General features: G+C 37.8%; 1 protein-coding gene across 9 annotated transcripts in view; it reads right to left on the reverse strand.

Moving 5' to 3' along the window:
- ACAP2 (ArfGAP with coiled-coil, ankyrin repeat and PH domains 2) overlaps positions 1 to 24429 on the reverse strand; it is a 55785-nt gene that overhangs the window by 10658 nt on the left and 20698 nt on the right. For 4 of the 9 annotated variants that reach the window (XM_048955481.1, XM_048955478.1, XM_048955480.1 and 1 more), the window contains exons 5-18: positions 24111 to 24169; positions 23429 to 23612; positions 21937 to 21981; positions 20858 to 20953; positions 17811 to 17885; positions 11464 to 11576; positions 8082 to 8102; positions 6759 to 6905; positions 5424 to 5475; positions 3985 to 4085; positions 3077 to 3182; positions 2450 to 2658; positions 2178 to 2247; positions 914 to 1008 (exon numbers count right to left, since the gene is read on the reverse strand). In XM_048955481.1, coding sequence (XP_048811438.1) covers positions 914 to 1008; positions 2178 to 2247; positions 2450 to 2658; positions 3077 to 3182; positions 3985 to 4085; positions 5424 to 5475; positions 6759 to 6905; positions 8082 to 8102; positions 11464 to 11576; positions 17811 to 17885; positions 20858 to 20953; positions 21937 to 21981; positions 23429 to 23612; positions 24111 to 24169 — 1373 coding nt within the window. The remainder of the gene's footprint in view (positions 1 to 913; positions 1009 to 2177; positions 2248 to 2449; positions 2659 to 3076; positions 3183 to 3984; positions 4086 to 5423; positions 5476 to 6758; positions 6906 to 8081; positions 8103 to 11463; positions 11577 to 17810; positions 17886 to 20857; positions 20954 to 21936; positions 21982 to 23428; positions 23613 to 24110; positions 24170 to 24429) is intronic. The other 5 variants (XM_048955482.1, XM_048955485.1, XM_048955484.1 and 2 more) reach the window with 3 other exon arrangements.

A 24429-nucleotide genomic window follows, 5' to 3' on the forward strand; every position in this document is an offset into this window, starting at 1 on the left:
ATTTTTTTCCTGAAGCCCAGTATCATGTTCAGGTGACAATCCAACTGGGACAAAATGATGAAAGAGCTTTTAAAGTGCTGCTACTGAAATCGCTGAAAAGCAGTTATCACTAGAAGGAATACCTAGCAAATCTCCTACAGTATTAATGACATTACAACATCACCAAATTGTCAGTACCTTAGGAATCACAGTTTTCTACTGCATGAAACTCTGACAGCAAGCAGCACAGAATTGGAAAGCCACTAAAACGTTTTAAAAGACTTACACTTTATGGTGGAACAAAATGTTAGGACATATCTTCAAACACATTAACAAACAGAAATTGTAGACAGCAGTAAGAGAGAGAAAAGAGCATGCCAGGGGATTAGGGAACAGAAAGAAAAGCACAAAGCCACTGTAAACAAAAGTCAGAACCACAGGTTCCTTTCGGGGCACCTTACACAAGAGCTGGCTGAGATGGTGCAAAGCAAACAAGAAACAAAACCAACCTGCCCACACTGATGTGGCAGAGCAGGATGTTACAGGGTTGTCATCAGAAGGAGGAAGTGAGATCAGAAAAAGAAGTGCGTTATAGAAGCCAAAGGAGCCTAACAAAAGGAATACCCATGAGAAGCAGGAGGAATATACTGCTTATATGGAGAAAAGAAGAGGAAAGTGTTAAACACAGTTAAGTGACAGCACCTTTTTCAGGCTGGAGGCAGAAGAAAGAAACAAGACACAGGAAATAAGCACAGCTATTAGACCACTGGAGTTGGCGTCATTCAAAGAAAGACTCAGGAAATGAAAAATATCAGATACTGAGAAGGGGAAGTTCAGCTGCATTGGTATTAAATGATGACACAAGTTGTTTAATTTAATATAATTTATAGCTATAATGAACGGATGAACAAATGAAAGTGAAGCACATTACTACCTTTGGCTTCCAGGCTGAGGCTTCTTTACTCCCACTTTTTCCAACTTTGCTTCATATATTCTATTTATAACATCATTTCCTAATTCACACATAAGCTATGAAGAAAAATAAATACATTCAAATACAATTGCAAATGGCTTTATCTACTTATTTAGTAGTTTTATCGTAGACTATTTTTAAATCTCAGTATTTTCACTAAGTTTTGTGAGCTCCCTTAGGAAAATATGCATGGGTTTATTTCATGATAAAGAAATATCAGCAAACAAAGGGACTAAACAGTGTAAGATTACAATAACTGTTGTTTTGTTAAGTCCAATTCCCTTCCAAAATAGGATTAAGAAAATGAATATAAAGAATCTTGTTTTCCTGCAATCACAATGACAGCTGTGGGCCTCAAGAGCATTACTTTCCAACAGCTTTGCTGTTAGTTCCTCTTATGCCATCTGGCAAGACACAATTCACTCCATTCTGATCCATCTTGTCCAAGACAAGAGTGGAAAGATTGCTTGCTCCTACTGCCACGTAGAACATTAAGGTCTTCTGTACGTGAACACAGCACGTACTTTTCTTTTACCCCCTCATTAGCAACACATTAGTACTAAAATTATTTTGGGTCAAACAACAAACCTGTTCATACTGTCTTCCTGTTCTTTAGAATAGAAAGGTAATATGCAAGAACGAGAACGTGAGCTACAAACAAGTGTAGTGATCAGCTATCCAACTGCACATGAGCATTGGCTCCTACTCCTGTATTTCAATGTCATATGACTTTCATTTTTAAGCCAGAATTCTGGCACACATACAGCACACAGTAGCAGTTACACATAAGAGTCTCCCAGAAGCGTTTGAAATCAGGATCTCATTCTAACAGGTGGCATTCAAATTTTCAAAAATACTCAAGCTTTAATCTGACATAGAACTTGAATTTTTTCAGCCCACTGCAATATTTATCTGTATCATTTTCATATGTTGAAAGTATCAGATCAAACTTAGCAGTTAAAACTGCATTTGTGCACCTAAAAGTGTCACAAAGTGTTCTGACTTTGTATCACGTTTGTATCAAGAATGACTGCTAATCCAGCAAGTTGTAAAAAAGCAATGTGAGTTAACAAATACATCATCACAAATATGTTCTACTCAAAAGCAGAAGAGATGCACTGAGTATAAATGCAATTTCTTCCTCCATGAACATTCAGATGCCTTGGCTTTAGACAAATAACCTCCGTAGCAGACAGAAACTCCTGTTTCAAAAATAACATCCTACCTTCAGAAGTTCAGGTTCCCATGAATCCAGGGTCAGAGATCTTACTTTTGAGAAGTGGACTCCTAAGCTCCTAAACAGCAAAAAGAAACAGTAACCTGTAACAGTGCCTCTGTCTTATTTCAGATCACTTTACACAGGTTTATGCAAACAAAGCACATTACTTTCACCCTGTTTACTAAAAGGAGTCTCTAACCTTGCCTCAATGTCCACTTCAAGAGGCAAACACTGCATTTCCTATTTAAATCAGTCGTACTTCTGGAGAGCTCACCAACCTGTGGATCCCAGAGCACTCGATGCACAGCGTGATCCCAAGGTTGATGCTGGCCCAGCGAGGATCTGCCAGGCCACAGTCGCAGCAGGCAGCATTACCAGGAATGCACTGCACTCGCTGCAGAGCACTTTCTCCCTTTAACAACTTCTCTTTTGTCTCACTGCCAGATTCCAGGCTTCCAGTAGAAGGGGATGATTTCTTTTCCTGTTTCTGAAAAAGAAACAAAAAATACACTACATTAAAGAAGAGCCTGTGAATAATGAAATACTGACAGGACACTAGAACTCTAGGAAAAAGGCTTCTGCATTTAAAGCCAAAGAAAGCCACTGAACTGGAAAATATCTTCAGCTTTTTAGAAATATTACAGAATGGAGTGTGGAGTATCCAATAATCCTACCAATTATGATGACGCTACAGAAAAACTTCAAAACATACAGGCCAAAGCAATGCTAGTAAGAAGGAAGAAAAGACAAATTAGACGATTGGAGCCTTCAAAATTTCATTGCATTTCCACTGGAAGACAAACAACGGATTTTATTTTATTTTTAGTTCCCTTCTCTCCAGTTCTTGCTAATTTTACTCCTTAAGATCTAAAGGTCGTTGCTGTTTGGTCGATCTTTAAACTCACCTCAGCTTCATCCCCTTTCTCTCTGTATGCTGTAGCAATACTGGTCTGAACAGCCTTAATCCACGCCTGCCGCAGCTTTTCTGAGTCAGCTTGGAGCATGCAGCTTCTGTGAAGAACCACACAATGCCCTGAGACAGAGGCCAAACCAACAACACGCTGTTCAATCAAACATAAAGCCTTGTCAAAGTTTGTTGCTGTCAGCATACGTTTATTGCTTATTATGCACCATGTAATAAATCCATTTATTTACAGATAATAAGGCTTTGACTTTATGACCCACACATTCCTGGTTTCAAAACTATTTATAAGTAACCTTAAACATGGATATGACTCTTCAAATAACCCAGAGAATTGCTTAATCTCCTATTTCTGATATTTTTTTTCTTATTCCAAGTCTCTCATTCTCATATATGATGATTTACCTCCATGACTGTCTACACGAGGGGCAGCTATCAGTCCCTGAAACCTTAAATCATTCAGCAAAAATAAGAGAAAATGACCTGAAAGCTCTGAGGAAAACAAAAAAAAAACTATTTTTCACATGGACAGTCTAAGGAAAACTTATTCTTCGTTTCTGGTTAGCTACCTCCTAGGCTACTAAGCAGCTTGATAATTAATACCAGCTACTACTACTAACCACAACAGCTCCATGACTACAAGACATTTATACATAAAGCACAGGAACACATGTTTATTTTAATGCCAGAAGTAAATTAAATACTAGGAATACTTCTCACAGCATCACTTTCTCCCAGCCAAAGTTTCAGAGATCAGAATTGCTCAGATATTTTTCCTGTTTTGATTTGTCCCAAGAGACACATTCACCCTGCGTTTCAAGGCAACCGAATCTAACAGTGTTACTTATCCATTTCATTTTTAAATAAACACGCTCCATCACTTCTCCTTACTTTGTTGGAGAAACCACCTCAAAACAGAAACGCCTTTCTATGTCTTCGCAGTGTTTAACCGTGCAAAGCCGCAAGTCTTCAACAACTACTGTGGGATTATCCTAGGAAACAGGAAAGACAGATGAAAGAAAAAGTAGCTGATACCCTCAAATTATTTCTCACTTAATTTCACCGCTTCACATATATTTTTCCTTCAGAAATGAAATTTGACATAAGTGACAATGGACACACTTGGCAGGAAATATTTATTTCAATTTCCATGCTTGGTCATACTCTGTGAGAATTTTGAGGTTGTCTTGCCATCTAGAATCCAATCAACTAAATAATCCATAGCTTAAAGAACAGCATTAAAGGAGCTCAAAGATGCTTTCTGAGAAGATGTGCTATTAACTCATACAGAAATCAGACAGGTTACACCTAAATAAGCCACGCTGTAAGTGCCAAGTATAAAATTCAGAAACCACGACGGAGTGGTTTTGAAAACTTGATTCAACTCCAAAGGTACCCATTCTAAAATAATGCAATTTTAAAGGTGCTTTTTGTAATATAAAAATGTATCAAAACACAACTGCAATTCACAATCAGAAAGTGCCCAAAATGTACTAACATGAATTCCACCACTTGTCTCCTATCCAACCACAAAAACAAAAGACCATCCTATCTGATAGCATATCAGTTAACAAGCAGTAGGCTCTGAACCTGGGCTGTTACTGTTGAAGAACAATGCATAACCATAAACTTCCCTTTATTGACTTATTGCCTTCTCCATTCAGTTCTCTACTTTTATTTTCTTTTTCCACAAAGAGCAGCTACAGTTATGTGGTGCACAAGCTGATTCTAGAAGAGTAAATCAGAGGAGCACTTGCCCAAATGCTAGCTGGCAAAGCTGACTTCTGGGCTTGGGGTGGAGCTGCTCCAGCTGCGGTCACAGCAGATGTGAAAAATTGTACTTTGCTCCAACAAACATCAACTGCTGAGTTGCCTTACACTTTCAATACTAGGTATGTGCACATAGCATCTGTAATAAATACTTTCACGTCATTTTCTCCTCTCTATGATTGCAAAATTGGGTTTGTGAGTCCAGCCAGTAATGGGAAAGAGCAAATCCTTATGGACTCGTCCAAAGAACACTACGTAGCACTCAGTCTGCCAGCAAGTGCATACAAGCCTTTTGTTATCAGCAGCTCTCAATGCTCCTTGTGAGTCTTCTCTGCAACGAGGTAACAAAAGCACAACAAATAAGGCATGGCTTACAAGTCTCTACATCTGTATGTACAATGTTCATCTCATTTTACAAAGGGAAAAACTAATTTAGAAAATGAAGTAGGTTGTTCAAGAGCACATAGGACATCCATGCCAACTCTCTGCTTCTCTCACCCTGATGAGGAAGACCAGCATCCACATCAAACTATGATGCCAAGACAGCTTTCCATACCTACCTTAAATTTCTTCTGGTACACAAGTTGGTTATTCTGTATGGAGAACCAGCGCCTGTTCAAACAGAGAGATCCAAACAATATGAAACTGACCTCGCAGTACTTATTTGACTGAAATATACTATGATGCAGTCTACAGAGAGACTGTAAGTGAGAAAGAATTCATGGTATTAATTCTGCAGTCAGTTTGGACAAGTATTTCATGAAAAAAAGGGAGAGCAGAGACAAAACAAAAAAAGAAAGCAAGGTTCAAATAATTTGAATCCTGAACGAATACATTCATGTTATGACATTAGTAAAGCTAAGATACAAAACATTTTCATTTCAAAGAACATTTACATCTGTATTTTAGCAGCAAACTACGACTTCAAGTAATTCAGTAATGGTAGTTTAAATAATGAAAGTATTAAAACATTTTAACTACTCACTCCTGAAATATTTTCAGGAACAGAGCTATCAAATAACTTACCTAGCCCTTAGACAAAACTAGACTACTGCTACGCCATGGAGGTCTCTCCACATTGGCATTTCTTAAAATTTTAGATAGAAAATATTGCATATAAACACAAAGCAACTACTAAGTAGAGTCTTACTCATTAGTTCTATAGGGAACTATTAAAAAATAAATTGAGGCATCCAATAAAATCCAAAAGATAATACTTAAAGGAAAAAAAAAATCCCCCTTCCTTGTCCAAATTCTGCTCGGGTGGGATACAATTCACAGCAAATGGAAGAACAGTTCATGTTTTGGAAAAAATTCTGAGCATCTCAGATCTAGAACTGCATCTATCAGGTCAGCAAATATGAAAATAGGAGCAAACATGGCCATCTGCCTCTGGCTTTCCTGGAGATGCACAAAAGAAAAGGGAACCAATCCTCACTGGTTTTGAACTGCACAAAAATTTGATACTGCAAAAATTAATTCAGTCCTGCAGTGAAGTCTGTATACATCAGTTTTGTACAGGTTTGTAATACCAACCTGTGCTCACTGTAACACAGCAGCTCAGTTACCACAAATATCCCATTTATACACACTGCACATCCCTGTTTTCTGCATGGCCAACTAGCCTGAGTGCCAACAGTGCACAAAATACTGTGAAGAACAAGATAGGCTGCAGTACAAACTTGTGAACATCAAGCTATGGCTCACTAAAATTAGTAACAAGAGAGCTCCATAAATGTGTTTGATCACCACAAGCCATTCATAGAAAGAAGCACACAAAGAATGTTAAGAAAATATAAAAGGAAAAATTAAGATATATGAGATAGTTAGATTCCAATCAGGAAAGCTAGTATTTGTTAGAAAAGTTAATATTTAGTAGACAGATGAGATTCTACCTTTTTACAAGTATTCTTTCAAATGCTGTGCAGATGTATTTCATTTTAAAAACAACAAAAGAATCTCCTCTCAATACTGGATTTCCACCAGAACAGCCGTCAACTTTTGCATTGAGAAAATGGAGCAGAATAAAGCAGAACAGTGACCTGCATCAGGGAAATGCAGTCTTTAATGGAACTTGCCAAGTTCAGTCAAAAAGCATTTGGAGATGGGATGTGGGGGGATTTTTATTTCTTAAGAAACATTCACTGAGCAGGATCTATAATTTAGAGCATAGTATGACTTGTAGCTCCCATCTTTTGAGGGTGCTCATATATTTCACTGTATGCTTTAAAAAACAAAGGTGGCAGCCTCCTTTCTGACATATCAGCACCACAGTCATTTCATTCAGGCCAAAATTTGGATGTTTTGTAAATTCAAAATAATTTGCTAAAAAACTACTGTAGCAAATAGAGTGCTGGGGGCTTGCAGCATTAACAGGCAGGAACATTTGAGCTATAACATATGGACTGAAGGGGCTGTTGCAGGGTGTATCTGTTTGTAGGTTTATCTATCTCCCATTCGTGCACCTTTGGGCAACAGGTGCTGCCAGGCTGAAAGTCACCAAAGTTTCTTCAAATGTGACCTTCTGTAAAAAGGCACAAGGAAAAAAGCACAGTGAAACAGAAAAAACTCTTCTGGGGAAATTTTACAGCAGTTGGCACTGCCCCATGGAGTTTATAGGAGTGCAGCTGTTTGGGTTTGGAAACTAAATGGTTCCAATCATTCTCACCCAGGCAATCAAAAAAAGAAGTGTTTCTTAAATAGAAAACAACACCATTAATTGAAAAGCATTTCAAATTTCTGAGAGCTACAAGAAGTACTGAAAAATAATGTTAAATTATTTGAATGTTACATTGAATTGTGCTTATTCATCTTCAAAAGGAAACCATTTTCTTAATTGGTTGCCATCAGCGTTTGCATAAAACAGTGATCAAGAATGCACAACATTCAAAAGTTACATTTCTATTTCCAATGTAGTTGGTGAGAGAAAAACCATCAATCTACAGAGGAAAAAGTCAAAACAGTGATCTCATATGCTCAGAAGTCTGAGTGCATAAACTTTGCTTTAATTCCTTTGTAGCTAAAACTAGCTCCATCTTACTAATTCTTTTACAAGTGTTGAGCAGCAGGTTGGCATCCCAGGCAGAATCCTTCTGTTATTTTCTTAGACTGAGCCACTTTACATCCATTGCAAGTAATCAAAATTAAATGCAGGGTTAATTAGAGCATTTTGCGTGCCAAAGAAACATTGGGAAGGTATAAAAGAAGCTGGTTGGTACCTGATGTGATCTGGCTTTTTCCTGTCATGTGAAAAAACGGGGTAGGATTAAAACATAAGGGAAAGGAGGAACAGGAATGAAAAATGCAAAATGAGCAAAATAAGCAAAGAATTAGCATGATCTGAAAACACAGCCGAATTAAAAAGGAAAACACCTACCTAAAGCATCCAACCTAAAAATTATTCAGAATGTACTGTTTCATAAAGGCTTTTCTTAGTCACACAATACATTTCTTAACACAGACCCATTTTAAATCTGGATTTCTAAGAACCAAAGGTCTTCCACCTATTGTTGCACAATAAGTTCAATCGATTTCATTTCCTGATACCTCCAGAAAATCTGTGTACTGAAAGACATGATCTAAATATATATACATTCCCAAACCAGGTCTCCATGCTGGTTGCTGTGAGACTTGCCAGTACTGAATCTGGCTTCCACTGAAGTATCCATAGTACACACATACATGCAGATACAGTGTAAAGATTCCCAAATCTTAAACTCTTTCAGAACAAAGCGATGCCAAACAACAAGCAGCTCTTACAGTTTACCTTGTAACCTGCTCACAAACTATTTCTCAGGTGAGCACCATACAGAATTATCCCAAATAATTTTGCACGCTTTGTACAGAAGTGCAAATTAACTGCAGTCTTTGGACAAGTAAACCAAGATGCCAACTGCCCAAGGAAGAAACTACACCATCCTAGCAAAAAATAATTGGGATTTGGAATTTTTTCCCCCGCAGCAACTGGAATTGTCCAAGGATAATCCACAACAGAGTCCATGGATGCACAGACGCATCACAACACTATCTGATGGAATCATAGCGATGTGTACAAGCCAAGAAAAGTTCACTGTACCATTCCCTGGTCCGTGTTTTTAACACTGGCAAATGCAGCCATTTTTATGCCTTTTCCTAATATTGTTGTCAAGGAATACTTTAAAAACTCTCAAACCATCAAAACACTGACACTGACAGAGAAGAAAAGAGAAACAACCACATTACAGCTGGCATTACAGACAGCAGTTAGCTGGGATAAGCGACATCGCCATCAGTTCAGATCACCAGGAAACTCCAGTATTTGCCTCAAGAAGAGTTTTGTGTGGTTTCTCTTCAGCTTCTCCACCCCTTGCCCTCTCACAAAAGACAGGCACATCATGAAGAAGCAAACTACCTACCTGACAGGGAGACTGAAAACAGCCTGTCACAAGGGCCTCAGATTTCTGCTCTGAATTCCCTCATATAAAATACATCATTCTCTACGTTTCCTCCTCCAATATTTCTTTGTACATTTTTATGCTCAGAACTGTTTAAACTGGAGACAGTCCTTTCCTGTGGCTGGAAGCACACTCCAGCCTCTAACAAATGTTTGGATTTCAGTCGGTTTTGCCTCTGTGAAGGTGAAACTGCAGCAATACGGAAGTAAAGCACCAGCAACAAAGCAACAAACCAGCAACAGAAAGGCAAAAGCTACTTCAGCGCCTACAGCACAGCAAGCAGTAACAAATCTATTCAGAAATAAAAACAGGATAAAACTTCTCTGCTTTATTAAAATGTGAAGAACGGGGATAGATCAAGTAACTAGCAGTTGTCTTCATTAAGAGGGTTTTTATTTTATGTAGCTTAATGGTAATAGTTTCAGCAGACAACAATGGTTTGTGACTGTATGAAGTACAAAATTAAAATCATGGCTTCAATTTCTAAGCCACATTTATACATGGCTTATCACTATGCTACTCACTGCCTGGTTCTGACACATCCAACTAGCCTAGGATGATGAGATAAGATATGAACTTCAGATTAAAAAAGATTAAAGGCTCAGCTTTATTGAATACTCTCGTGACAAACAGAAAAAACTGCAAGCAAATATGAGCTATGTATTAAAGTAGGTTAGCTCTGACTCATTACTGAGCTGCTTACCTTGGCTCTCTTAAATGACATTGTTCAAACATTTTAATTGAATATGCTCACGCATGTAAACTTACACTATGACTTTTGTTCATTCTGACTTCTGTTACATTCCCAGTGAGCAAAGCCTTTATAACACACAACAGAAGAACCTGAAGCAGGAGTTTTGTTTTCAGTCACTTATCAAGAGCCTGCAGATAACCCTGCAAAACACCCCACAAAAAGGACCCTCCGAACCTGTTGTAAATTCAGTGGAAGACAGCTTCCTGCCCTGTTACTGTAGAGTTTTCCCAAAGTGTGCTTACCTACTTACACTAGCATTCTACTTCTGACCATGAATGTGCTTTTGAAATGTATCTGCTAGTTTTGTCCTTTCTTCATTCTTAGGTGCCTCTAAGAATAAAGAACTCTAAATTCATGTGGGTGAAACTAACACAGAAGGTAAATCACAATTACAAATAACCAGACCACAGGACTAGACTAGAGGTAGTCCAAGGCAAGCCCCTTAGAGGAACTGCACAACACTTGCTAATGTAAACACGGTCTCATCAACTGCAGCAGCCCTTACATCAGTTTATGGATTTAGGTGAAGCAATGCCAATTTCCTATCAACCTGTGACATTCCAAAACGTTCAAAGAATTACAGAATTAAGGTTGGAAGAGGTCACAGATCCAAATGCAGATTCTGACCTTCAAAGCACAGCAAACTGCTTAACAGGAGCACTGCTGCAAAACTGCAGAGTAAGAGACAGGAAGAGCAGCTCAATGTCCAACTAACTTTACAATTTAAGAACTGCACTCAACTACACCATAAGTGCTTCAGAATACATTTCCTTGAAAAAAATGTACACCACTGGAGATGCAAAAGAAACCCAGTTCACTAATAAAAACATTCAAACAATAGTAAAATAAACATCTTCAAACAGACAAGACTGACAGTGCACTTTGAATTCCCAACAGGACCATCAAAACTGCTATGCAGAAGTTACTGCACTGCACACTGGAATTGTAAAGAACAACAATGCTTATCTTTCACGAAAAATAACAGCCCTCGAGTTCTCTGCTATGTTCCCCTGCTTCCAATAGCTGTGCAGCTTCTATTCTACTTCATCACTTAAGGCTTATTTTCCCAGCATATATGTTCAAATAGCAAACTGCATATAGTAATAATTGCTCTGTTTCAAAATAAAAGATCAAAACACAATTACAGAACCAGACCACAGACAATAAAGCAAGCCTTCCATACACAGGACTTCTCCAAACTTCAAGAACTTTGAATTCTTACAAAGGGCCTGCAAACCTCTAGGAGAGATAATAAGGAGAAATGGCTAAGAAGCATTCTCTCCACAGACTCAAAGAGCAGTCCAAGGGTTTTGGTGGATCTGTGGAATCAGTAAGCTGCACAGGTTATAAGTCAGACCAGAACTGAGCTTAACAAGCAGCCTCTTAAAAAGCCAGAGGTTCTGAGTAAATTACCTGTTCCATGTCTTGAAGGCATTGCTGGCTCGCTTGAACAGATAGCCTTCCATAACAATACCGTTGGCTGCATCTACGTTGTATTCCAGTTTCGTATCGTCACCAGAGTAATCCTAATACAAAGGAACGAGAAGAAAGAAAACCAACAACGCATTGTAGGTTCAATTAGAAGTTCAGGTATTGACCATGTCAAAAAGATAATTATTTAGGATTAATGTTTAGCTTGTAACACTCGCTAGTCATGTCGTGACTCTAAGCCCCACCAACTTACAAAGAAGTATTTTTAGGAGATCAGATGCTGGAGATTATTTTAATAGGTCAGAAATCTTCATTTATTTTACTAACCATCTTCTCAAAGCGCATGAAAGAACAAGGGAGGACAAGGAAAGCCTCTGAATCAGCAAGGCTGTATTTCAAAGAAGAGGTGCACACTTACCTATGTTCTAGAGAACAAAACTAACATATTTTCTAGAAGCTTATCATGTTAAGAGCTATCATTTGATTAATATCTAACATATGTTGTTATTACCTAATGAACGCTACAGCTACTGAAAACCTACAGTGAGCATTCTGTAGATAATGATCACCTACATTTTGAGTTTTTGTCCTTATATCTTTCCTGAGCTTTGCACACGTAAGTTATGAATGGGATTTCTCCAAAACTGTCAGATTTTCTTTTTTTTTCCACAATCACCTGCTCAACACTTATACATACAGATCGTGAAGAGACAAAGGGGAATGGTTTTAAACCAAGAGGGGAGATTTATATCAGTTGTTTGGAGAAAATTCTTCACTCAGAGGGTGGTGAGACACAGGCACTGCTGCCCAGAGAGCAGCAGGGGCCCCATCCCAGGTAAGATTCAAGGCCAGTTTGCATGGGTGGCAACCCTGCCCATGGCAGAGGGTTGGAACTGCCTTTAAGGTCTATTCCAACCCAAGCTGTATTCTGTGACTCATTCTATCATCCTGTGATCTCATTCATATTAGGACAGGCAGTAAGTAGACATTCAAATGCATTAAACTTCCAGTATCTCCCTCAAGTTCTGTGCAAATGAAAGCTCAGAAATAAATGCATGGGAGAATGAACAGTCACCTTCTAATTTACTGAAAAGTTACAGTACGAGACTATGAAGTTTACTGTTTATTATTTATTTGCATCCCACAAATTAAGCAAGTATCTCCAAGACTTATCTCTGTAGCTCCTCAGATAAGAGAAGGAATACACCAATTTTCCACTTTTTTCTTACTTGCATTCAGACTTGTCTAATTAAGACAAGGTCATCTCAGCTGTTCATTGAGCAAGGGACTAACTGCTGCTAGGGATACAAGAAGCACCATGCAATTACATTATTTGCTACAAACTATATCCAGACATCAAAACAATGTTCATGCTATTACTAAATCTTGTGGTTAGTAAAATATGTCCTTAAGATAGAGGAGTGACATTTGGCTTCTCCTCAATGAGGGCATAAGAGGCATCACTGAAAATAGTCTCGTAACTTCAAAGTCCTGTAAGTATTAGGGGGGCAGAATATTTCATAAACATTTTTTGAAAAGCAGGCGCTTTTCCACATAAACTGCACAGCAGCAGATTTCATGCTGTGACTCTCCTAAGTATTTTACTACCCATCTTTACAGAGGGACTAAATTTGAAACGTAGAATTTAGATTTTTATTAATTCACTGATAGGAGATCAGTGCAAAAGTTCTGAAAGACAGATTATAAACAAAAGCTTCACAAAAATTACCAATTGGTGCAGTATCTCACGACCTTGATTTTCTGCCTGTTTTCTAGATCAGAACAGGCTAAGCATTAAAGACTTCACAAAGCCCTTATCATGGTAGTTTTAACATAGCATTACAGCTTATATAACATACAAAAACATTCTCAAACTGCTTTAAGTTCTTTCTGGGAAAAAAAAATCCTTTCCTTTCCAGGGAGAAGAGGGAAAACAAAAACAAAAAAAGGCAACAAGGCAACCCTCCCCCCACTCCAAATCACAAATTCCTCCAACTTACCAGCTCCCAAACATAATGAAACCTGCTAAAGATTTGCATCTTCCTGCCTCAGTGACTCCTGGACTCCTTGGCTAGTGAAAGATAATATGCATTCTCTCAGTCTTTTCTACCCAAAGTACCGTGTAATCACATTTTCCTTCAAGTATGGAAAACTTCTGCAGAAAATGCAACTGTCTCTTCCAAGGGAGCAGATTTAACCTCTGAAGACACACACCATCTTAACATTTATCTCACTACCTTCTCAGCCTAAGTGGTCTAAACAATAAGCCTTCCTCATGAAATGCATTTGGTGTTATTTTTAATGGCTTTCCTGAACGACTCACACCTTCACAGAGCAGATAAAGACACAGAAGTATGCAGCCATACAGCTCTAACACTGCACACACTACCAGCTTGGGGGAGGGGGTTAAAGCTTCCCTGTGCTTCATGCATAAAGCTTCACTGAAAGTTGTAGTCAGTGAAACAGCATTTAACTGCCTTCATTCCAATTAAAGAGATTAAAGTAGAAAAACTAGATAACCTCAGTCTGATCTGAACGTCTCAATTCATAATTAAAGAACAGGGAAAAGAGGTCACATCATAATTTATTTTTACCTTGGATCATGGAAAAGTTTAATGAATCACAAAAAATAATCAGGGGTGGAGAGAAATACATCCTTCTCTTTCCAGTAACCCGAATAAGAGAATCACATGTTAATAAATCCAGTCTGTGTGACTCAGAATCTTATATTCCTTAAACACACACACAGCCAATAAGGAGCATTTTAAATATCATTTGTTTGTTCATTTCACTTGCTGAGGACTAGAGCACGCTTCACCTGATTGGAACTTAAAAAATTAAACCAGTATTATGAAGCTTACACTGTAGTGTGATACCACACATTTAATTAAGATTAAAGGAATGAACATCTGTGGTTTATATTCTGGTATCAATTTGCCAAGGCTGGCCATCTACAGGAAGACATAAAAGTGAGTTACACAAATGAAATATACAGCATGCTTTTGGCAGTTTTTGTTGTTGATGTTTGTCTTTAGTTTAAAAACAAACAAAGTGTCCACGAAGAGCAGGAAATCAGTTGGCAATGGAAAAACTTCCCACATTTACAGTTAACCTGGTGGGTCCCAGCATGCTGCACTTGACAGTGGTTCAGTGAATGCATTTTTATACCAACTTCGAAATTTATCACATACACTGGAGTCATTTCACAGCTCATGTTTTCTTTGTTTCTCTACACATGATTTTCCTGTGAGTAAAGCATCACAAACCCCAGTTTTCAGTGGCAGAGCTGACTGCCAGCACATCACAAAAGCCACGCGAGTCATTTTACTCAGAAAACATCAGGAACGTATCAGTATCCTAAACTTGAATTTGTAAGCAAAGATATTGTTTGATGTATTCTGCTTCTTTAAAGAAAAACAAACTCTTTTTTTTTTTATAAGGCAGTAAATAACAGAGAACAAATACCAAAGAAAATAATACTCTGAAAAGTTGCTCCAGTATATACCAAAGCAGAAGACATTCACCATGCAAACACCCCCCTTTTGGGAAGCTGCTTCCATTCCCATCCCATCACACAGGCAAACTGAAAGAGAAGGTTGTTGTTATGCTGAAGATGAAAGTCCCTTGAGGAAGAGCTCAGAACAACACCACATTCAAGTAACAAGGTTTGCAATCCAAGGCAAAGGGCCAGAAGTCAAGATCACCACTGAACATACAAGGCACTTGAATTACTGGCACATCTTCACTTCTGCAAAAAGCATTAGTCTGTCTCAACAGCAGCTCTGGTTAATGACTGCTTTAAGACTCTGGTAGCATCTGGTTTCCTATTCCTTGTTTACTCAAATCACTCTCACTACAGCTGTTTCCTGAACAGTTCTTTACAGGTAGGGTTTTTTGTCTTTTAAGTGAAAGTGGGATTTGAATAGAACAAAAACACTACCTGGGGTTTGATGCAAATGCTTCTGGTACCATTTCCCTGGTTTTAGAACAAAATGTTACCGTCACAGAACCAAAAGGCCATAATGCTGCTCACAAGTGATTTTTAAATCTCATAAATTAACAGTAATAGGTAATCCCTAGTATGTGTTGCTTCAAATAATGAGGAGCAAAAAAGCATTTCTTACACTAAAATAATGGCTTCTTGCATAGCTGCTGAGTAAATACAGCACAAATTTAAAACAAAAATCAAACATCAATTATCTCAAGAAAACAAATTATAGTAGTGACCAAACCCTTCCATGGCTTTTACATTAGCTATTCCAGTAACAGTCTATTTAAACGATGATCATAAGGAAGGATGTGATGGATTATTTAATTAGTGCAATTATTCAGCATGCAGATGCACACGTATGCAAACACAGGTAGTGGGTGGGTAGGTGTGCACACATGCACTTACCTATAGATTTCAGAAAAGGAACTGCTGTCTATCCACACAATGAAGAAAAGGCATCATTCTGAAGCATCAGATTAAAACTTCAGTACATTAAATCCATAAACACTTCATGAGATATTCAACTCAAGAAGTTTCAATAGTTATAAAACACGTACGGATTTGGAACTGGAAGATTTGGGAACATATGCCTGAGGGGTAACCCAGTGGAAAGCAACATGACAAGAAAATAGAAACAGGCTGACATCCTGATCAGGTCAAATGGATGATAAAATGCTGTAAAGAACAAGATCTGAGGTCTAAGGCAGTTCAAGATTCTGAACTCCTGATGCACTGGAAACAAACTTGGTGGGAAGGTTGGGAAAAGCAAGTGGGAGATAAAACAGACAGCATGGTTTAAATAAAAAATGAAAAGAAAAAAAAAAAGTAGGAGCTGTAAGAGGAATTTCCAGTAAGGCATGCCTTCCAAAGCCTAGTTGCATTAATCTATGCATTATCATAAAACACATCAGTAACTCAACTGATAACAAGAGGCAACACTGATAACACAAAACACAACTTCAGAAGACAACATACGATACAACTGAATGTACCGAATTATTTTGGTGACAGCACAAAATGGTCATTCCATTAAAATACTTAATAAATTAATAATCTCACATGAATGCTGTTTGCAATATATATATTTATATATACACACACACTGCTAATACAATCAGAAACAGTTTACCTGTAAAGCAGCCTTAAGCAGCATTTGAGGAAAAAAAGAACATAAACACTACTGCCAACAACAACCATAATGCATGGTAACAAGTTATTACTTCTTTGGTCAATTAAATATAATTGTCCATAACTAAATTCCTTCACCAAGCACTGCTATTCTCTAAGAGCAAAAACCCCAACCATCGCCCACTCCTAGAGCTAGCAAATTTGAACACAAGCACTGACCTCACCTGTTCCCCATTTCCCAGTACTATTTATACTGACTCCTACTAATGATACCTAAAATTGGAATACTAGCATGTTTCCACTACTGAATTTCTTTATTCAGATTTCACTTACACTTTCCAAAATTTATGACACCTGAATGATACAGAATGTATTTGAATGAGAGTAAAAAGTGCTCCATTACCTTCAAACTGGTATCTAATTCATTTCAAAACTACCTGCACTATCAGAGAGTTCAATAGAAAAAAAATCTATATAATACATATTTAACTTCTAGCACTATACCCGCAAAATCAATACTTATCTAGAGCTTCTGAATCATCCGACCGTTATTTCCCCCATAATGTGAACAATCTACACTTTGTCAGTAAGCAAAAATAAGAGTTATCATACATACGAATACATTCAAAACAATTTCATGTTACCACTTTCATAACTGCACAGAAGAGAAGACCCTACATGAGAAAGCCTATACAGTTTTCCTATACAGTCCTACAGTTATCCTATACAGTTTGCCTATAAGTTTGCTTTGCCTCTTTATAGGCAACAGCAGCTGCCAGACTATAAGAAAGTGCTGTACTCGTTTGGCACAGTTCAGGAGGAGAGCAATACATAAGACTGCATGAGTGTGCAGTGTATCTCTCACTCCTACAGCATACAGGAGAAAGAGAGAGCTACTTTTACAGACATACTGAACCCGAAATGTGATTGGAATTAAGAACTCTAGTGAAAAGTTTAGGGATCCCTAAAAAAACTCCAAAGCAACCCTAATATTCTATTTATGTTCCAGTCAAAACTAAATATAATACTATATTCTGTTACATAAAAATGAATAACTACAATCCCATCTTATGCTTAAGGACGTGCAAGTCTAATTCTCTGTGCTGAAGATAACATCTTTCACTGTTCCAATGCAGAGATGAACCCTTGGGCATAGATGTCAGAGACATGAAAATGGATGTGCAGTGTACCCTTTACATTTCTGAAGTACCTTTTGTTGAATAGTGGAGTGCTTTTGCTCCATATCTCTCTTCTCCTTCGCAGCATCTACAGCCAACTGATCCAGCTGTAAAGAAAAACAGAAAATGGGATCTTTAGATTTCAAAAGAAATTTGGTTCTGTAGATTTCATAACACTGACAAAAAAATAGAACACATTATGTCTAGACATTGCACGATTTGTTTCATTTGCATAGTAAAAAACCACTTCTCTGGTTAAAGTGTTTACCTTTAATAACCATTGAAGCCTTGTTTAAAGCACTGCACCTATCATCTTGAATTAACCTCTATGAAAGGTGCACATTTCTTGTAAGCCCTAGGAGAAATGTTTCAAAGAACAGCATGATGCCAAGCATATGCGACTCCTATACCGCATTGGTGCTCAGTCTCTGAAGAGAATGACTCATGCTTTAGCTGCTCCTGCTGGCTGACTGGCCTATGCAGCAGCATTGGATTCAGCAGCCAAAACTAGAAAGAGCAAATGATAGTGATTTTTTCCTTCCAGAAAGAGGAGGGAATTGCTCCAACCAGGCTTTTGCATTGGTGGCTTTGAATGAGTCACCAGAACTACTTGAGCAAGGCTCCATTGCATCTTAGGACCATTCAAAAACTGCTTCTTGTTTCAGAAACAACTGATTTTGCACTGTCACAGTAGAGAGGGATTTGATTGAAGTTATCATCCTTACCAAATCAGTGATTTAAAAAAAACAAAAAAGCTTGCTATATCCATGTCTATAATGCCACCATAAAAAAAATAAAAGTTTTGAAACCATAAAGGAAAAATAAGGCAGGAAATTTAAGATATCCTCTTAGACAGTAAGTTTGTTTGTTCAGGCTTTGATGTTTAAACAAGGAATGGGGTGGAGAAACAGACATTGCTTGACATTTCAACTATCTTGGTAGTTCCACAAAATGCTACAGAGCCTGATGAGCTCCTGCTTTATCCAGCTGTTAACACAACTCCACGATCCCCAGATACTCAACAGTGACACAGCCACACTGCTTATGGAGCACTGCAGCCTGCAGCTCTGCATCTGAGGGGCAGACACTGTTCAACTCCAGGCCTAAATGCAGGAAACTGGACAGCGTGTAACACAAACCAGTCACATGGCAGAGGGCACCCTGTGACTAACAGAGCCCCTCATTTACACACCACTTACATCACCTCCATCCACTCCCATAACCACACACAGAATTCTCTGCCAAATCCGGTCATGTCCTCCATTGCTCTCTTTGCCCTGCTTGAAATGAAACAAATGAGAGCAAAAGAAAAAAAAGAAAAAAAAGGAGACCACAGGGTCTCACACCTTTACATTGGACAGCCCAACGGTTATGAACCATCACACAGCTGGGACGTGTTTCTAAGTCCAGGCTCTGTCAGTTTCCAGATTCTCAACAACACCTTTTTCCATCTCCTGCTTTTCACTACAAAAACAGCACTGCATCATTCCAGCTCCAAAACTCAGACAAGAACTTATTCTTTTCACTCTGGTCAGAAGCACAACAACCAAACAGCAAACAACTACTGAGAACTGTGGCAATCACATCACTCAATCAAAATCTCAGTCCTCCTACCCATCATTGGTTAGCCTTCAAAAATTAGATTCCTCAAAATACTGCATTTACTGGTGAACGTATACTATACTATTTCAATGTTTTTAAGCAGTATTCTATGCAGAACTAAGAGTAAGATGTTTAACTTTTTGCATCTTTACCCTAGAATGAAAATTCAAGTCAGCTCTGTTTTTAAACTAATACCACATTTCATGTGAGAAGTGCCAAATATCAAAATTTCCATGCAAAACCACATATCACTCGTGTGTCATTAAAGCTTCTCTTACAATGATCTGATCCATGAGTGATACTACACTGACTTAAAATATTCAGAACACAGAAGATGCTCAGTTCTGTCATGTAAACCAGTAGTTTTGAAAACATAAAAGAATTACACACAACTGTACAACTTAAGATTGCTTAAATTTTACTATTTCATGCTATTAAATGTCATATGAGCACAGGATTCACCTGCGAAAGAGAATTTATTTACTAACAAAAACAGCCAAGAGTATTTTCAGAAAAATCTAACAAATGCCCATTTCGTGTTTCACCATACCTCCTCTGTCTCACCATACCTCCTCTGTCTCACCATACCTCCTCTGTCTCACCATACCTCCTCTGTCTCACCATACCTCCTTCACTGCCTGTCAAACACATAATTCAACCAAAGCAAACTGCAGAATCATTAGCAGTTACATTTTCATCAGCTATTTACAAGTCTGTATCTGTTACTTAAAAGCCAATGTCTGCAACCGGAAAATTCAACAAGTTGTACAACTTTAGGGATGTCAATCCAGCTTTGTTCCATTTGCAAAAAAATTAAACACTCTCAGCTTTGGGTTTTCTATATTTAACTCCTTTAGTTGCTATGATACCAGCACCAAAGTGAGTGTTAGAGAAAACTCCGTATGAGATAGACGAAGAAAATGGATGATCAGCCTTTCAAAAATAACCCTGTGTTCCTAACTCCAATGATATCAATGAAAAAGAAACATGAAACCTGACTGGCAGCATAAAGCGCTCCCAACTCTACAGCTTTTGTTTGCTTTCCCCATCTCCTCTTCCAAACAGGTACAGAACACACTCTGTACTATCAAAGCACTAGAGTTCAACAACTACAACTCAAAATGGATGGATGTGAAAGAATAAAAGGCACCCAGCCAGTGCTAAGGACAGTCACACACCTGAACCTTTAACTTGCTACTAGTGCACCAAAGGCCGAGGGCTGCAGCTGAAGCAGCTCTTCCTTTCTTGATGGCAGGACAGAACAAGAAAATGTCACAAACACTGCACCACAACTGCTTGAGATGAATGCAGATGCACCCGTTTGCTCTCATTTATTTGCTTTCATACATGGATAGACATTTAGAATTCAGGCTGGTTTTATCAATCCAAAATATGCCTACATATGTACATAGATGGACCTTTCTTCCACACCAGCATAGGGTTGTTTATTTATAAGGCATTATTTTTGAAGTCTTACCTGTGCACCCAGATCTTTCATGTAGGGCCCAAGCTCGCTGAACAGATCGTAGCCTTGATGGAAAAAGGTCAAATGGGCATACATAAATGACAACATCTGGAGGGAAAAAAAAAGAAGATATTTAAAAAAGGCTCAACGTTTATCAGATATTGCATAAATGTTCCTTAACTCCATGTGAACAGAACTTAAAAGAAAAAAAAAGAAGCAAAAAATCTGGAGTTCTTTTCTGCTGTGTTGCTCCCTGCAGTTCTACGTCAACAGCTTGTGCAGCTTTCAATGCTGTAACAAACATGCAAGGTAAAGGCAGCAAAGAGCCACATGAAATATTTTAGAAGATGTTTGCATTAAGGACAGAAAACCACAGTAATTCCTGTCATCTAAAAATTTATTAGTGCCTGTTTAACTAGCATATGTACAACAGAGAGACTACATGATTTATTTACCAACTATCCAAAACAACAACTTTTCTGAACACAGCTGAGATAAGACTGTCCAGTCATAAAGGAAACAACTGGGGAAGATTTAGAGCACAATGACAAGCAGCTATACTGCTGTGATCCAACAGAACTTTGTGCTAGTTAAAGAAATTAAGGAAAATACAAATTTAGAGCTTTGAAAGAAAGGCACCATTTAATTTTGTGGTCTATTTAGCAGACAGCATACTAAAACATCTTGTATATTAGCTGACTCTAAGCTATTTATATAAAAAATACCATTTTTGTACAAATAGCTTAATCCATCTTAGAATAGACTATGAAAAGTATTTATTGTTTATAAATGAATATAGCAGACTTAAATAGCAGAATTCTTGGCAAACAAAGTTCAATTTTAACCATGCAGCACATCCCAATGAACAATGAAAACCTTATTAAAGTGTTCAAATCTGAACCAAGAGATTGCTAAAAGTAACCAAGTTTCTATGCCAAGTTATAGTAAAGACCAAGCTGACTATCATCAAAGTGCCAACTGTACTTGTAATGTTTAATGAGTAAAATTACATTTTTAATGTACTGCTTTGCAGTCATTTATCATTTTATGTATTCAAATATACCCTATACAGAAATCAAAGCACATCTTACCGATTTTAAGATTTCTGATCTTCTTTTAGATTGAAGAACATTGATCTAAAGAAAAAAGAAAAAAGTTGCTGATTTTTGCTGATTTTCTTCAGCTTACAAATTTCCCCCATAGGGGTAAACTTCAGATTACTTCCAAATAATCACATCAAAGCTTAAGACAACAAAAAAGCATAACTCAATATCTAATTTCACATGGCACTTCTAAAACTGCAGAAGCTGTATGTGAGTTTTTTAATGATTTTAAAGTGATGCAATCATAGAAAGCTTGCAACTATTGACTTCTACACTAATAGTCACAACTTCCTTAGGCAAGAAGAGAAAATTAAGACACTACACATTGTATAGAAGGAATGCAGTAAACCTCTGAAACAAGGAAAATTTGTACCCATTTTCAAGAAACTGAATTGAACATTTCAAATCCTCTTTTTGACAGCATGAGCTGATCCTGCTCACCAATCTCTTAAAAATGCTGCTGGCAGCATCACTGCCTTCAGTGTCCAGACGCAAAGAATAGACTGGGCCATATTTATTTTTCCTTTCAGCTGACACTTTCTAAACTGTTCCAGAACCCCCACTCACTGAAATAAACAAGATCACTGTAACTTCAGTCACATTTTGCATATACTTGTACTTTTAAAATGGCTGAAGCAACTGGCCAATGGTGTTGCCCTAGAACTTGAGATATTTCACTTTATATAAATAGAAGGATTTAATTCTTGACATTCACTTAATTTTATCTTCTTTGTCTCCTAATCCTCAAAGTTGCCACCCAGACCTGCCTTGGATTTAAAGGCCCCATACAGCAGGAAAAGAAATGTGTAATTTTGTAATTTAACACCTCTGTATCAGTTCAGAGATTCCAGCAGCAGGAAAGCTTAGTGAAGCTATAATCAAACCCAGGCTGTAATTCTACACCAAAACCAGAATGTAGTTCTATAGTTCCACAGTTGGTATTTTGGAAAACTGTCTGCAGTGAAAATAATTAAATTTGTACAGAACAAACCCCCAGCTCAAGGGAGAGAATAAGAGGAAAGCGAGGGATTTGAAATGCAGTTCAAAGTCAGTACAGCTGCAAAGAGACTGTTATTGTGAAGCCGCTCTTCCAGCAGAAAAGAGTCATCCAAGCAGAAGGGATTCCTAAGGGTGAATTCATTTTTTGCCTGCATTAATTAAGAGATGCTGAAACTTTGCCTTGCTCTATAAAGGCACCTTTATCATAGGAACTGTACAACGTTAGAACACACAAATTCCAAAAGACAAATGAGCTGCAGGTCAATGGACACAAGGACCCAGTCTACAGCAGTGGCTGCCAATCTCCCTACACCCCACTAATAGGTTGCACTGCCACACCAGAACGATTCTTGTCATTAGTATTTGCTAGGCTGGGTTACAGGTTATATTTTAAATATTTAAGGAACTACAGCACAGCCAACTTACAGAATACACTTAGGTCAGAGATGTCAAGTTTGAAAAGCATTATTGCTGCACTGACCTGAAGAACGTAATCCAGAGCTATGTGCCGGAAACACTTCCGTGTTGCAGTCAAAATATTGGTTGCTTCCTCTACTTCATGTTGCTTATTTCTTTGAACTTGGGCATTTTTCACTAGAGCATTCTCTTTTTCTTCGCTAACTTTTTCAAACTGCTTCTTTGCATCTTTAAATTTCTTAATATCCCTGCAACGAAGGAAAGATAGATGGCAAATGAATTCCAAAGCACAAAGTGCTTAAAGATTCACTAAACAGCCTGTGTTGTGACTGTTACAGCGAGCTTCTTGGCTTTCACATTCTTTAACAAATGCTGAGATCAAATAAAGAAATCAAAGTATTACTGCAGCCTCTCTGTCCTCTTTCTGAGGAAAGGAAAAAATTGAAATTTACATCAGTGTATCTCCTACTTAGTGGGAAAAGCTTTAGTAAGCACTTTTCTTCTAAACTTGGAGAATGACAGCACATAATTTATGGTTAGTAATTTGAACCATTTCCATTTAAACATTTCTGCAGCTGAAACAAAAGCCTCTCAGATTTAGAGTGATTTTTGACAAACTAAAACATGCTCTTCTCAACTTACGGCTGGTGAGTTTCAGGAAAGATGTTTCACCAACTCACTCATATCAGATGCTTTTAATTCAGTTTTATGTGTGGTTTTCCCATAACAAGTGCAAAGTAACTTACTCTTTAACAAAAGTCTGAAGCTGTGCTTTAATTGATCTTTGAGTCTGGTCAAACAGGATCTGAAAGAAAAGCATTAATACATAGTTCAGTAACTTCAGGGTATTCATGGCTTTTCATTTTTGAGAAGCACATCAACACTGTTTAGGAATCCCTACACCCCACAATCCATCCTAAGCCATTGCTTTCCTCAACATTTTGAAACTCTACGACAAGAATTTCTGAATGTATTCTGTGTGTCAAACTGAATACTTTTTCACATTATATAGCACTTCCATAGTTAAAAACATCTTTGCCAAACTTCACTGTGTAGCAAAAAAAA

The sequence above is a fragment of the Lagopus muta genome, chromosome 9 (genome assembly GCF_023343835.1).
Source record: "Lagopus muta isolate bLagMut1 chromosome 9, bLagMut1 primary, whole genome shotgun sequence".
Lineage (NCBI taxonomy): Eukaryota > Metazoa > Chordata > Aves > Galliformes > Phasianidae > Lagopus > Lagopus muta.